This window comes from Sinohyriopsis cumingii, chromosome 7, assembly GCF_028554795.1.
Source record: "Sinohyriopsis cumingii isolate HCF-2022 chromosome 7, ASM2855479v2, whole genome shotgun sequence".
NCBI lineage: Eukaryota > Metazoa > Mollusca > Bivalvia > Unionida > Unionidae > Sinohyriopsis > Sinohyriopsis cumingii.
The window spans coordinates 119,302,389-119,319,671 of NC_142967.1; the positions used below are offsets into that span (position 1 = coordinate 119,302,389).

Below are 17,283 nucleotides of genomic sequence, written 5' to 3' on the forward strand. Positions count from 1 at the left end.
AAGCCACATATTGGTATTAATAATGCGCTAACCAGTAATACATTTTCATACTTTGTACTATATTTATAATTTTGAGTACATATTAGACACATATGTTTCAAACATAGCATAAACGAATACCCGGTCTTTGTGATCCATTAACATGTTGTGGTCTTAATTAATATTCCGCTGATCTTTCCAAACATCTTTATGAAGATTGGTTTTTGAGCAAAAGTGAAAAACACTTAGAGATTTTAGGCACTTATTTTGTAGTCCTTACAAGGGCTGAAGTGGAATAGTAACTATTATTCAGATCTTCGGTTTTTCCTTTAAACTCACATTTGATAGAGAATAAAAGTTCAGAATTTTTTCTTCTTGGATGAGTTAATTTGGGTGCAACGTAATCAAACCGGAATGCGCCCGGGGTGAGTTTGTCGGCAAATCCTACTTGATTGGTGGCTTTTGTTTTATTTTGTATAGAAACTTATCCCTCGGTGTTTTCACGCCTGGCTATGCAGCCTGTGACTGAGCATTTTCGCGTGCTAATGCAATGATTCCATATTGTCTATGAGTTAGCATTGTTACATCAGGGTGATCCCAACTGCTGATTTCCATTTGATTCTTGACAAGATTATATATCAACATCCAGAGTGTATGTTAAAACCATAATTTTAAAGGAGATGTTCCACTGCAGGCAGAACAAAATTATTATCAACGTTAGCATCACTTGCCATCGAATTCAAAACCCAGTCGGCATAGTCCGCATCCTCATCATCGCGTACAGAATCCATCACTGACAGATGCTGATGAGTCTAATTTTAACAGAAGTACCAAAGATGGTCAACGGCCCTTCCTAATAGATATAGAGTCCACTGAACTAAATTTCATCTCCGGCGACCAACCATACAGATACCGCGTGTAAATCGTTCTTAAATATTGTCTTCTCTAATAGGTGGTATTAATATTCGATGCTAGGATTTATTTATCATTATTATCATTACAACCTTTTCACCTCGATATATGCTTATAATTTCTAAAGATACGATTAAGACTTTGGCACCTTTATGATACTACGATTAGGTTAACCGAAACCATCAAAACAGTACCTAAAAGAAGTCGGCCATTTGCATACAATCATATTTTTCAGATCCTTCTCTGGTTAATATTCCCCTTTTAATATACCCACACTACGCATGGTAGTGAGTGTAACACTAAAATATTTTCATTCATGTTCTGTTTAGTCGCAGGCTCTGATATATCGATATAATTTTTAACAACGAATCGAGCTTAGTTCCACAACAGGACCTCATCGAGTCTTTGCACATTTGCATCCGTAAATGTGAATATGCATTTCATATATTTATTAAGAGCATTTTCTAAGTGGTGATGTATAATCAACAAACGTAGTTTAAGTGAACTCTCGAATGATATGCCCGCATATGAGGCTCTCTAGCCAAGCTTTTAACGGCAGCATTTAATAAAAGCGAGGCAATGAAGTTATCAAATAGCTTTAACACCTAATATGAAAGAAATGTTTCGTTTTGGGATAAGTTAGGAAGGTAAAACGAATGAATATAGAAAGAAAACAATACAAAAGGTATGTATTCGTATAGAAGGTTGCATCTCTACCAAACATGAACAAAACAGTTTTCCCAGTTCACATATACTGGTCGTATGTTGGTCTGCATATCACTGACGTATTAGAATCACATGACAGCCTACGGTATAGCTAGGCGAGACGAACAAAAGTATGGTACAAAGTAAGGACCAGAATTTGATTGAGATCTGCACTTTGATTAAAGCACTAAACCTATGTCATTTTCATTCACTGTCGTTATTTTTAAAAAATAGTAATATTTAATGATTATAGCATAGTACATATGTGTTCATTTAAGATAAAGTGAAAATAATGAATAGTTGTGACATTTGCTTATTAACTAGGCTTTAAACTAAAAAGGGCAAAAATTTTAGCAATATGAAAATAAATGTCTTTAGTAAAATGAATTTAATACACGAGCAACGTTATTCTAAAATGCCATTACTCCCACTCACCCTACCCACCTATGGAACATGGAACACACATCAATGCAGTATTAGCTTGGCTCCAAGAGGCAACTTCCCTCTTTCGAAGAAGAAAACTAATTCATAGACCATATCAAATATATATATATATATATATATATATATATATATATATATATATATATATATATATATATATATATATATATATATCGTATATCCTCTCGCGGAAAGGTTGTAGGTTCAAGTGGCAGCAACCTACATGCCTTCACGTCTGCTCAGTCTGCAAAAGTCACAGATTTTGCGTACGCTAATACCATAGGAAGTCAAATATAAATTCCCTATCGTGTTTTATTTAGGGCAAGAAATATAGCTATGTCATCAACCAATGTTACGTTAGAGAGCTACATTATGGATTATCGTCCTACACACGTATCCATCACTGATGAAAAAGATAGGTCTGCCACTGAAACAAGAGCAATGACAGAGTTTGCGAATTATCCGTGTTACAGGTACAGAATAATTAGGAAAGAAAACTGATTTTTAGTGGTTCAAGACTTGTTCAAAAAGAAACTGAGTACATTGTTTACTGCTCTTCAAACGCTGATGTAAGAGACATGTATTTTTGTACCCAAATTTAAAATCGAGTACAATACGGAAACATTTTTATTGCAACCGTGATAGGAGGTAGTCTCGATTTTGCTTCTAGATTTGTGTTGGGTTTTAACACAATAAATATCTACGACGTCAATGTAAAGGAAATACTGACATCAATCAAACAGATAATTGTATCACACAGCAAATTTCAAACTAAGTAAACTTTGCAAGTTTGCATAATATAGCTCATTCCGAGGTCGTGGTTTTACCTTGACGTTCTTCGTGTCGTTTAAGATGAGAGTGAGATAATATGCTAACATTTCAGTGGCCGTAAAATACATAAACAATCAAACAGAGCCCTTGATCTTTTAAATGTCAATGAGAGCAAGAGTTGTGGCTACTAACATGAGTTAAAACAAATATATTTGAGCATGGTATCATTCATACACTCGATGAAGCTGAGATAAGAGCTGGTAGTACGCAAAATACTGGTACTGAAGCTGTACAGTTTATAGTGTTTAGAAAGACGTATGTTATACGTTTCAAAAACTAACATATCATTGCTCAATGTATCAATGCGTTCCCATTGGGAATGTTAGTTTTAAAACTACACCGTTTAAAGTGGATGAAATGATTAAAGACGAAAATTAGGACAACGAAATAGATAATATTCCCTATAAATCATTTGCTTAATCGGTAAATGCTTTCAAATAATTGTATAACAACATAACTAGAGGGACACAATGACATAGCATTCTTTAACTAACTTCATTCTTGCTTCTGTAGAAAGGAGCTGGAATGGTGTTTTGATAATATGCCAAATAGAGCAGATATTAGTCATTGTAGTAGGTCTGCAATACTTGTATTTCCTTTTGATTGTTCCTAGAGCCTTTAAATGGGAAGCAGAACAAAACAGAAAGAGCAAGGTATTTGTCAATATTCATTACAGTTATCTTTATATTAAAAGTGATTATGAGAACAAATTATATGGTAGTGGTCTTAAAATAGCCAATGTGCGATCCAATATCCATTTTCAAATTATCAGAAACGAATATAGAGATGTTAAAAATGTGTATACATAATTCGTTTCAGTTCGCCAGGTTAACATGCAAGATAGGCAGTTGAAATTATTTATACCTTAGCTGTCGTAAAGCAAACTTTTCACTGAAAACAAAAACATGTTTGATGATATTGTTATCTGTCTAGTTTGCTTCGAAACAAGGATGGAAAGTGGATATTCAAAGATTCAAACGCATTTGTCACTGATCCATGAGAAAACTAGAATATCAGGCTAGAGTTAAAAGAAATGTAGCAAGGAAAGAACACATTGCTTTGATTTATTACCGCGAGAATCTTGTTGACTTGAAAAATATAATGATTCGATTAACTCTGCTAACTGTTAGTGGCCGACATTTTGATATATCTGGATGAGCAATTGTGCAGAAGAACATCTTGTCATTATTTGCTCTTGACCAAGAACATAACTTGCTAATTTTCTCTCTGACTGAATATGATGTCTCTGTACATCTCTATTTGGTAATGATTTTTAATACGATTTGTATTCCTTAGCCAACTGCTATTTCTGTAGTTATAAATCCGGTAAGAAACGGGTTTAGCTCTTAAGTCACAGAATTCTATTATCGGTGTGCCATTAACTCATCCACGAAAAGACAGTGTATCTGTTTATTCATCTGTGGATTGTTAAACACGTTATCCTTTCTTTTGAGATCTCATTAATAGTATGATTAATTGAAAACACACTCAAGAACGTTTTACAGATGTATTTCTTCCCATCATTTATTGTACCCCTGGATGATTCATTATATAAAGGCATGATGTCTGCTCTGTCATCATTTTTATTTTCTGTTACTTGAACTGCTCCAATGTATTTATCTTTGACATATACATTTACCGAGATATCACATTTGAGCTTCTTTTTATTTCTTTAATGCACTATAATGTGAAATGTTATCTGTCAATGACTATCTAACCAAAGTACATTTTGATGGTATAATATACATGGTTAATCGGTGTATTTATCACAGAGAAAAAGACAAAATTCATCTTTATTAACCTTTACGTTTTTGTTAGATGTTCTCTCATTCAGGCAAATCGATACAAGAACCTCGTTTTATCAGCGGATACCAATCTATGATCAATGTAAAATGTCCAGTCCTGTCAAACATCCAACGTGAATTTTTGCATATTTCGTGAGCAAATTACGTAAGTAAAATGTCGATCATGCGCTCTATTACATCATCCATTTCTGTTATGTTCGTTGTATGACATGTCCTGAGATAAAATGCCCTGGATTCAACATTCTCTTCCTTCTTTGTTGGGCTCTTCATAAACCTGATATTCATGACATGCTGAATTTATATCAAACCATACTTGACAATCTTACCAAGCTTCCTAATATCAATGTTTTAGGTATCATGTAGTGGCATTTAGAAGTTTATACAAGTCTCTATTCTTACGCCGTAAAAACATTGCTCATCTACATTTGTCTTGAAATAACCACCTAAAAGCCTATAAATGATTATTCTGTGTACATTTTATGTATTCGTCAGTCTCGGTTCTTTAATGTCTATTATTTGACCCTTAAATGCTTTTTAACACGCTTTGACATCAACTGATCATGACACAGAAGTCTTAATCTCTGATTTATTTACTGAACAAAATTTCAACATAATTTACTGCAAATAAAACTTTAATGCTTGTAATAAAGTATAGATTTGTGCTTTTGTCTCTTCAAAATGCACTTATTTAGTATCTGAAGCTTCTGCCCCTTTCGGGAAGAAAACAGGGGAAAAGCCACTAATAACAAATATGGAGCCTCATTTTTTAATTAGAACCGTTTCATACACGCTAGCAGTTTTATTCTCAAATCCAGCGTCTTGTGTTGTTTAGTGTCAATTATACATATATAGAATCAGTACCTTCCCTGCTCCTTTCTGGCCGACTGAACAGCATCGTTTGTAAACATGAGACGGCAAAACATTGCACTGTGTACAACCCCAGTTCCTCCTGAATGTCATTCTGACAGCTAGGTATTATATAATCTGCTTTATGTATGAAGATGGTACTCAGTTGTACTTGCATATTATTTTGGTAGTTGCGAGACTCAAACCGTCAACCTTTGATTTAGAAACCTATTCCACGTGCTAGATTGATGTGTGTTGTGATGTGATTTGGATTTTTAACGTAGCTTTAACAATTTTTCAGTCATATTGCTACGATGTCTGCAATGTGGTAGTGTATAGTGATGTCTAGCACTGGGGCATCATGCCGCAGACTCGTAGCATGATGTCCCACCCAGTCACATTATCCTAACACCAGGCCGACCAGTCCAAGTACTAACCTCTTAATGCTGAGCGCCAAGCGAGGCAACTGTTAGTACCAATTTTGAAAGTCTTTGGTATGACTCGGACGGGGATCGAATCAACGACCTCCCGCTTTCGAGGCGGACGCTCTAACCAATAGGCTACCGGAGAGTTGACGTACTAGATTAATTAATGCAGTCACTTGCAAATTATAAAATTGCAAGATTAGGTGAATTTTTTCTTCTTCTTTCTCTTCCTGCAATGTACATACAAAACAATGTGTCTGTTTTTATTGCAATATATCTATGCACATGAATCATTAGTGTCAGTTATTAATATGCATGATGCTATTAATACGGCTATTTGTACATGAACAGTCCCTTTCATGTATATTTTATCAAGTTTTGTTTATTTTCCTCAGAACTGTCTAGGAAGAGTATGCGACCCATTACTCTCATGGTTATAAAGCTTGATGGGTAGAGAAAGAGCGAGCGAGAGAGACCTGTATGCATGCAAGTAAATAAAGATGGCTGCCTTTGATTTAATTGACAGAAATTCGCTTAAGTAAGTCGGATTATAAACGACGATTCATTTACATGCATGGCTCACTCGTTTTGTCGTAGTTATTTTTAGTAACATCATATTTTTCTCGAGTTTTCTTTCTGTTTTGTTTTCAGTTTATCCTTTTTTTGCATGTTAAAATTGTGCGTGTATTTTGGTTTTGATATGCTAGAGGAAATATTGTACAGTTTTGCTCCTACCACATATAAGCATAAATAATCGTCAAATTCTTCCAGGGTGTGAATATATTCGTTTCCTATACCCATTTGAAGTGTCATTGTATCGTTAGTATCAAATAATTTCTACAAACAATCTATTTTGGGGATTTTTTAAATAATTAGTTTCTTCATACATTCACTATTTGTTTACAAATAAATGCATGATCGTGGAATTATTTCGGGATGTAAAGTTGTAATTTGGGGTTTGTTTTGCAAAAAGAGACAACTATTTTTATACAAGTACATTTTTGCTCACAAAATGAACAACCATTGGATCATTAGCATCGAATATTTATACGCTCCATTTTCTTGGTGATTTGAATATACCACAATTATACAAATTCCATTACGGTATTTGTAATATATTAGTAGTAAAATAGTATGATACATTTCAGTAGTATCCTATCTGTCCCTTTTGGTTTACGGTAGAATTGACTTCGCACACTGTGGTGTTCATTGTTTTAAGCAGTGGAAAGCAGGTAGCCCTTCTGGTCACATGAACATATTGTGCGTGTATGCGTATGGTGTGGGTCTTTCCGGGATATTTCCGGATTGTTTCTCCACCAATTGTACTGGCCGCCATGTAAGAAATAATGTTAAAAAATCAAGCTATCCAATAAAGTGGAACATGATATTTAACAAAATTTGAAGGGACAAAGCGTTTATCATTTTATAGCAACCAATTATATGGAAAACATTGTTATGTATGTTTAATTTGCATTGTTTGCTCGCTTGTTGACATATGTGTTGGTCAGGCTTTTTATGAGGTCACATTTACTTCTCGTTTGGATCAGTCAAAAGCTACTGATGAAAGTGATTGTCTTTTAGCTATTCATTCTCTTTATTCTAATCAGGGTGACAAAAGACAATCACTTATACGAACAAGATCTTGAGATCTCCTGTTTAGCGAAACTAAAGTCACATAAGTACATATTCGTTTTTTGTGTGTTAACGATGGGGTACTTATGAGACACTGGAGGCCACCCGAGGTACCTGATAGTAACGAGATGTCGGTGAACTATCACATTGTAGTTTCACAGTCTTATAAACAGGAAATTCTGAGACCATGCGGTGAAAATCCATTGGCTGGCCATTTACGGATTCGTTACCCAAGATCACGTTAGGCAACCAATATTTGTTGACCATAATGTGTGCGTCTGCAAGATTCTCAGAGGTAATTCTTTTGATGAATATTAAAGTTAAAAGCAGTGGCAATTTTTACTCAATTTTTGGCGTCCAAAACTGTATAATTTAATAAAGTGTCAAAATTTATGTCTGGAATTTTCCAGTAATTTAAGTCAGGAGTGAAAATAAGGCAAGCAGAACTACAATGGAGAGACTTTTCAGTAAGGTGATAGAGAATAGTCTCTCTTGATCATTCTTCAACATTGTCTTCAGATTAGGTATTGTGGTCCTTACAAAGTTAGAAACAAAATGCGTGGCTTAAATTACAATATTAGTACTCCTGAGATGTAAATATATTAAAGGACTTCCGGTGTGCTGAGAGATATAGACAGTGTAATCATGGAATTAGTTTAGTTGTACCTGTCCCACGGAGTTAGGATTAAACCGGTATAATGCAATCGGACTGTAATGATTTTATAGAAACAAGTCTTAGGAATTCAGAAATCACGAATGATCTAGACCAGAAAATTTCACAACTGCAGACATTAGAAAGAATAAACTAAAACAGCTATTATTTGAATATAAGCACTTGTTTCAAGATGTTTCTACACAAACAAATAAAATATACCATGACGTTGAAACCATATATTCTACACCTGTGAGTCATCATCCGTAGAGAATGAACCTTCTCAAACAGGAATGTTTGAATAAATGATTCATTTTTTGTAGGCGAATGATCATACAATCGAGCGAAAGTTTCAGACGTTGACCATGTATACTTGCACCAAAACCAGATAATACGTTCCGCATGTGTATGACGATATACATGTTAATAGTGTTACACAAACTGATTCATTTTCATTCCTAAGAATCGATGACTGCATTGGTGATATTGGAAGTTTGATCTTTTGAAAGGATGCTGGAGATATCCACTGAAGGAAAAGGCAAATGACATTTTGTTTTTCGTAACTCCAAATGGACTTTATCAATTTAAAGGGATGCCGTTTAGGACGAAATGTTCGCCTGGTACTTTTCAACGTTTAACCAACATGATTACATCTGGTCTAGATAATTGTGATGCTTACATCGGTTGTTTCATCATCTACATTCGACTCCTGGAATGTTCACATAGAGATAATTTAGAAATGATTTGACGCACTGACGCAAATGTGACGATTAATTTATCCAAAAGTGATTGATCTCGTGCCTGGGTTGCATTTCTATGTATATCGTTTGACATGGACAAGTCAAACCTACATATTGCAAGATCAACACCATATCTGAATTCAGTGTGTGTATTATTGCAAAGACCTGATGCGATATTTGGATATGGCTGTATACTATCGGCAATTTTGCTTATTTTTTCATTATTACTCAACCATGAAAAATGTATTGAGAAAGTAAATGAAGTTTCTTTGGTCTAAAAAATGTCGATAGACTTTTGATAATTTAAACAACATACATAAGATTGCACTAGTTCTTTCAGATCCAAATTTCCGCCAATCATTTAGCATGTCTTTTGATGCTAATGATGTTGGGGTTAGAGCAGTTTTTAATCAAGAAGACAAAAACGGTGTAGATTATCCAGTGTACTATTTTTCTAACAAATTAAATTAGCACCAGATAAATTATTATACAATCGAGAAGCAATGTTTGGCTTGGATATTGGCTTGCAACACTTTTTATGTGTATTGTAGTTAAGCTTCTTCTCTGATTGTTATATTTGTGATCACAACCCCCATTTTTAATTGGCAAGATGAAACACAATCAAAGATTATTGAGGTAGAATTTGATGTTTCAAGAATACAATATTAACATCAAGAACATCAAGAAGATCAATGGAATAGACAATTTGATAGCAGATGCAGTTTTACATGTAAAGGACTGTTATATTATTCATGTATACTTCGTACCATTTATAAAATTTTATCTGATGTACAAAGTATCATCAAATCTATATTTGATTAGTAGTTATATAAAAGCTTTACTGAATATTTTTTGTATGAGTGGAAATATATATATATTTCATTTTGAATTGTTTGTTAGGATTTACTAAATTTTGTTTCTCGTCATATGCTGTTTATGACTAAACATTGTATCTAGTGGCTGACCGTGTCCAAAATCAGCGACAATTTTGTAAACAACTTTCTTTTCTGAGTGAGGATCATTATCTTAAGCTTAATCAGGACACTGCGTTTTTATAGCTAACTTATGTGACGATTGTCATATGTCTTACTGTGATTTAGGTGAGGGACTTTCTAATTATAGCTGAAATCTTTATACAACAATGTACGTTTGACCCTTAACATGGGTCTCTGTTTACGTCTTAATTTAAAATATAACATTTGTATATTTGAAAATTAGTCTTTAGCGCTTAAAGATCTTAGCAAAATCAGTTGTATTATTGTTGTGTTCAGAAAATAGTTTTGGCTGGAATTTATTTATGCGAATTATTTAATACAAGAGATTCTTCTCTAGAAATATGCTCTATAAAAGTAATATTTTTGGAAATGGAGGCCTGATTTTATAGTCAAATGTGAAATAAGGATATATTATTTGGATTTTATTATTGTGATCCAACAACAGTCTGTTGGCACATCAGTATTATACGGGCCACCAAAGCATATCAACACCTTCAGCGTTGGATTTAATTTGGATTTCCATTAAAGTTTATTCAGAACATTTATCATTAGAACTTGTGTCCGTAATTTTATGATTAGTTTGGATTTAATTCTCAGTAACATGTTCCGTTTTTCATTTTCGCTTTGTGTTTATGGAAAATAAGTTACTCGTTGAATTTTACAAAGCTTGTTGCATCTCACTTTTTCTATTACTATTGTTAAGACTATAGAATTGTAATAATATAGAATTCAAATCGTATCTTGACTAATACGTATTTAAAATGTAATGGAAACATGGGGAACACTTTTATACACTTTTCGGTAATTATTCTAATGATATTCTGTGCTAGAAGAACGGGTTTGCGTATTCATAAAGAGAGAGGGAAAGAAAGACAAAAAAATCACCTTCTGGAACCAGTGTCCAATCGCATATTCAAATTTCTGGTACCACACGACGGGCGAGTTTCCCTGTGGATGGGTTCGTGCGCAAACGGCACCAACAGATGGGTCTCTAGTCATCAGGTCTAGCAGAGCTTCAACGTTGTTTGCGCTGAAATGCACGTCTGCGTCGGTACAGAGGATGAACGTTTCATCTGCTCGACCTAATACATATTTTTTGCATAGTAATACGTTCGTGTAAGCAGGCAAACACGGCTGACAGAAGATATTCGTAAGTTAGATACCTTGTGAAAAATATACAGAAACGAGCCTGCAGAACATAAAAGTTATTATTAGACAGGTAAAGAATCATATTTCCTTTTACACTGAATAAATTTGTTCTAATATATATAATGTGTCTGTTTCATATCCTAATTTCTTCAAAATGATGGTAGTATTATTAATATCTATCTTTATAACCAGCTTTTACCAATCAAGTGATTTCTAGTAGCTATTCAAGGTGATCCATTAATGTTAGCAATTTGAATGATTTAATTTCAACAATCAATCTTTTGATTCATACCTTCGCTTTTTTCCATAAGAAAGTCGATGATGTAAGACATATACATCACTTGGCTCCAACGTTTTCTGTTTTTGACCTGTAATAAGAATTGCTTTGTCATTTAAAATATGATGGCATAAGTAAACATGCACAATATTTCTTCTGAAACGAATACATATTAACCCTTTTATAATATTTCTGTACATGATTATTCTGTGATATCGTTGATAGACGACTTGTTAAACATGGGAATCTGCTACGTCAAAAACAACGGGCCATTCCAAATGTCAGACCGTATTGACACGATAGTCTGATTACGACTAACATCAGTCTCAGCTAACAGATTACGAATATGGTCAAATATATTTTACTATGCATCAATCATATTTTTAAAGACGCGCAAGAACATAACTGGAGAGTTCAGTAAGATTTTGAAGCGTTGGATAACGACATAATACAATGTTGGAGTAATTCGTGCAGTCGAAATGAACGAACTGCTTGACGATATTGCTTATTTGAATATATTGTTCTATTATTTCGTATGTTTAATATATGGGACACAAGCTAAGTATACAACACTATGTGTTATGGAACTAAGTTTCATAAGATATATTCATGACTCAAGGGAAGAAGAAACGACATTTGAATATAATCCATGTATCCCTTTCTTTGTCAATAATTCACACAAAGGCATTTTATGTCACTTTCTCCAGCTGTTCTGTGCGAAGCTCGTATTTGTACATAACGGTTAATCAGTGGATGCAAATAAATAAGCAGCTATAACATACTTGTTTTTTATCAAACCATTTTTAAATAAAGCTAATAGTATATTGCATACCTTAACGTTATCCTTTAAGTGAACTCTGACTGTCATTCCGGAAGGTTCCATATCGGCATTTAGTTTCCAGGCTAGTGACACGCCATACGGCGTTCTCGTCTTGCTACATTTGTCGATGTCAACACCTAGATTAATATGCAACGCAAAATAGAAAGAGCGAAACAGAATGGCTTCCGAAAGATCTCCTGCTTTGAAATTAACGTGCGTTATTAGGCATATGAGCGCAAAATCACGATTATTGAAATCGTATGTTAAAACTAAGGTTTTTTGCTAATACAAAGAACACAGAAAAAGTAAATGGTCTTTATCCTACCTTACAGTTAGGGTTAACTAGCAGTCACAGTATTTTAGTCAAGAAAATTAGAGAAGTCATTCCATAAATCCACCAAAGAAAACAATGTATAGAAAATGACAATATTACAGCATAAACTTGCAAATTAATCATATAATTTACTTAGAAGATGTATTTTCGCATTGTAGTAACATGCATGAACACAATATTTGTCTCTAACTTTAACTGGCAGCGTTAAAATGCGCTGGAAATCAAAATGTAGATGATGCAATCTGATCCTATCGATTGTTTAAGATAACCAAATATACAGACCTAGGGTAGTGTTGACCAGTGCTATGAGCTGCAAAGCAAACTCTGTAGGTGAAGAATCTTTGTTTACGCCGCCATCAAGGAAAATATGTGATTCAAAGTGTCTCTGTTCCATCCTTTGGGCATGATTGATGCGGTTGATTGATTCCAATAACTGCTTCATCTCAGCCTCATTCTGTAATAACAGCATGGATCACAATGCCTACTCAGTCACATATCCTTTACATAATCAAAATGTTTTGTGTTTTATTGGTTTTTATTTGTTTCTTAAATTGTAACAAGTCATAAGCAGGCCAATTGCATGAATATAAGATGCAATATAGATAGGTAATTAGGAATGTATGTATATAGAACTAACTATCGAGATATAGAATCATCAGTGTTTCACCTGACCTTCTTATAACGCAAACCTAACACCATGGTTGATATTGAGATTCAATTGTAGGCCTTTGATATTCAGATAGCAAAACGACACTACGTCACCTTCTGAAGATTAAGTCGAGTTAGGTAATTTGTCAATTTCAATAAAGATTCTAATTTACGTGTTATACTTAAGATATTATTTCGACTGTACAGGAATACCTTTGCAACTTATATCAGGCCCAGGTGGTGACGTAGTGGAAACCTGATAATCCGAAGCAATTTATCCACACTTATCTATTTCTACTTTCCAGCTCAGACTTTGTATAAAGAATCTTACTAGGAGACACCATATAAATAACCAGTCTTAGTTTCAAAATAATGTTGAATTGAGTTTGGCATATATTTTTGAAAACCTAAAGACAAGAGTTTTGGCGGATTTTGTAAAATCCCTGTGAAAGACTTTTCCTGGAGAAAGAGAAAAGGTTTTATGAGCAAAAACTAGTTGATGTCTTACAGAAGGAATAGGTTCATATTAATACTTTCCTTTCTGTATAGGCATCTCGGGTTTCATATCCTTGTTATATCTTTAATGCTGCAATATTTATTTTACATGTTCATTTCTTTCTGACATTTTTCAATGGTTAGGTGTGTTTGCATCACTATAAACCACTGTTTTAAAGGTTTTCTAATATTACAAGCAGTCCCTCTTTGTAGTATATTTCAGAACCGGGAAATAACATTGACAAAGGTAGAAATGGCTTGGAAATATTTAATTATTGAAATTTGAAAGCGTTTTAACCTCTCTATACATGGTTGTACAGATGTACACTTTTGTTCGTTTGACCTTCTCTATGGGTTCTTCTTGGTATATATCCGTATGCTTATTCCGCCTAGCTTGCAACAACCATTGTTCCAGCAAAACTCCATTGTAGGTTGGAATCCAGAAGAGCTTTAAAGTAATTTTAAATAGTATTGAAGAAAATATAGAAGTATCGAACAATCAAATAAAATATGAGCATATGACCACAATACAATATAAATCACAAGATAACGCTTTTTTCACAAGATATAGTATAGAAAATGCAATTAAAATTACGAAAGTGAAATTAAAGTCCGTTTCGTTTCATTAGATCTAATGATCAGTATAATTGTCATGATATCACACATCTATATTGTCTATTGAATGTTTCCTTCGGTTTCGTTCGATTTATATTTTTGCAAACTTAATGATCTAACTGGGTCATCAAAGTTTGAAAATATGAACATTCAGAGGCAATTCAATGGATCGCTTAATAGAAATTGTTTCATAGGCTTGGTTGCTATAGACATTTAAATTCAACTATAATAGGTTCCTTGTCTTTAATGCTTGCCGAGTTCTTCTGAGTATTCCTAATCAGATAGAGACTATTACCAAATATCGCCACAAAAAATATGCATGAATTCGAAAATTATTTGTAAAAAAAGGATTAAGCAAATGGTGGGCTATATGTGTATCTACTTTTTCTTCTTTCTGCATAATGATGGTCTCGCTCCTGAAGACAACCCATCCAGCGGCAAATACTTGTGCCAGTGTCAACAAAATTATCGCTGGTATCAGATACTCCAACTTTAAAGCTGAACAAATGACATCAGATTCGGTTGTATCCAGTATCGACTTACAGATGCTGCTAACGTATAGGAGGGCAACGGTCAAGGGAGTGGCAAGAAACAGAGGAACAGCGAATGCAATCTTTTGCATACAAGTTGTGCATGCCAGGAACGCTGAAAACCAAAGGTATACTGTTTTAATAAGGAAGAACACAAAATCATGTTTCTACTTAGTGACGTTTTAGACATATGAAAGTGGCACTCATGCAATTTGCTTCAGACCACTAGTTAACATTATATGATTAAATAGAAAAAGGATAGATAGTATAGTTTGATCTTAAACAAAAATATTTTGAAACTATTTATAGGACAAGAAAATAATATGTATCACAGAAGCAATGAATGAAGAGTGGGTTGACCAAATAACGAAATTAATTTCTTCACAGAAGCTCAGAAGTATACGGAGTACAATAAAACATATAACTGTTCAAAATAAATAATCTGAACAATTGTTAAATAAACACAAGCCAGATGATCAAGCTGGCAATACACTATAGTACAAGTCACACGGGTCATGTAGGCATTCAACATCGACTATTTCAGTTTTCGTTGTCATTTATTAGAATTTGATTACACATACCTTAATGTGGCAAGTATTCACTTCATGTGGATTCGTATACATCTATATGCCTTTGGTAGGTCATTATTTAGACTTCCCGAGAAGTGCATACCGCAAAATCAAAGTTAAAGTACGTAGACATTTTTAAAAGATAAACGAATTCGTACTAACCTCGATTGTTACGATCCCACTCGAAACGTTCTTATTTTGACCCAAGTTTAGTACATTGCCACCATTGTTAAAGTCCATACCGATAGATTTTATACGCCTAGATGTTTCTTGGTGATAGTTAAGGTGCGGATCATACGATAATCGCGATTGAATATACTTTGATTAGAGAAAATTAGTGTTCTATTTTAAAAGAAGAATTTATATTTAATTAAAAATGAGTAAATGCTCATATATGTCCCATGTGACACATGCGACTTGTACTATAGGTGATGTCAATAACAAATTTGAAAACTTAAACCAGACCTATTACGATAGAACATAAAAGACTAAGATGATTTCTATCTAAAGAAAACAACATGTATCTGGTCCAGATGCTTCTAAGAAATTCATCTTCCTGACATGATGCAAAAAGAAGGGCATCCCTTTCCCGCTTGACAAAAGATAAACAGCTATTTTAAAACTAAGTATTAATGATACTTTTACCATGATAAAATAGGTAATGGAATATATCAAGAACACAAAAGATCACAGGATTATAACATAGTCCATGGCTTTTTAAAATAGATATTATTACAAGTAACACTGTCTTTAAATAAGATCGAGGTTGCGTCGTATTCACAACATGACTGCGAAACTGGCACAAACTTGAACATACAATGATTCAAGTTACTCTTTAAGAAATCAAATGCAAACGTAGGATAGTACCAGGACACAGTGGTTTGCATACATTCGTGTCATTTAAGATCATTTTGAGATTTCAAGGAACCTTCTAATGCATTAATAATGCCATTCCAAAAGGATAATAATTCTAATGTTGCGTGAAGATTTACTGAATCTGTTACAGAAAGAAAGAACTAAAATCGAATATACCCAGCAAATATCCAACAAGGCTTGATGCTGCATTTACCAAAAAGAAGTATACATCTGTCTTCTTGCCTTCCCAGTTCCATGCTTTTTTGAAAAGAATCAACGAGGATTCCGTGCTATGCTTATATTTCACATTAAACATTGTAATCCCGATAATAATTATGGACACTATTTTAACAAACGACAACCAAATGGTCAATTTCCATGTCTTATTAGTGTCTATGTATGTGGCTCTAGATGCACATGTTTCTAGTTGAACAAGTGATTCAGTTTCTGCTTCACTTTGGCTCGTAAAACTTGTAGTGTTGTCTTCACCAAGACTTCCACTTCCATACCCTGCGGTATTTGAACTATTTGAACTACGTGCAGAGTTATCATTGATTTCTAGCGTTTTCTTTTGTATTCCTGGAACCCATGAACATGATATGCACAAAATTGCTACCGGCAAATACCCTATTTCTGCAGTGCCCTTATATGATGGGTGAAGTTCTTCTATTACCAAAATAATAGCTAGGACAAAGCCTGTCACCAGCAGGAGTAGAGCCAACATTGATAAAGAAAGGATCCAGTTTGTGTCTTTCCTGTGTTCACGTCCACACTTAGATTTAAAACACAACCAAACATAATATATAACAGGAAAAATAAAGACACAATTAGATATCAAGACAGATAATGCTGCTGAGGTGCTCATTCGAAACACTTCCAAAACCATAATACAGAGGCCGATCGACTCGATGATTCCGATTAATAGGCTCTGAAAAAGAGAAGAAAAAGTTAATTTTGGGGAATTTGTATCTAAAAGTTGCCTTTAGGGATTATTATTCAATTTTAATAAAGTTATTTATCATATA

The 17,283-nt window shown here is 34.0% G+C and overlaps 1 protein-coding gene across 1 annotated transcript in view; it reads right to left on the bottom strand.

The window, feature by feature from the left end:
* LOC149796015 (uncharacterized) overlaps positions 1-17,283 on the bottom strand; it is a 74,272-nt gene that overhangs the window by 43,172 nt on the left and 13,817 nt on the right. Inside the window, exons 4-10 of the mRNA XM_089964164.1 lie at positions 16,436-17,186; positions 14,687-14,949; positions 13,988-14,137; positions 12,829-13,000; positions 12,225-12,349; positions 11,408-11,483; positions 10,852-11,048 (exon numbers count right to left, since the gene is read on the bottom strand). Coding sequence (XP_089820290.1) covers positions 10,852-11,048; positions 11,408-11,483; positions 12,225-12,349; positions 12,829-13,000; positions 13,988-14,137; positions 14,687-14,949; positions 16,436-17,186 — 1,734 coding nt within the window. The remainder of the gene's footprint in view (positions 1-10,851; positions 11,049-11,407; positions 11,484-12,224; positions 12,350-12,828; positions 13,001-13,987; positions 14,138-14,686; positions 14,950-16,435; positions 17,187-17,283) is intronic.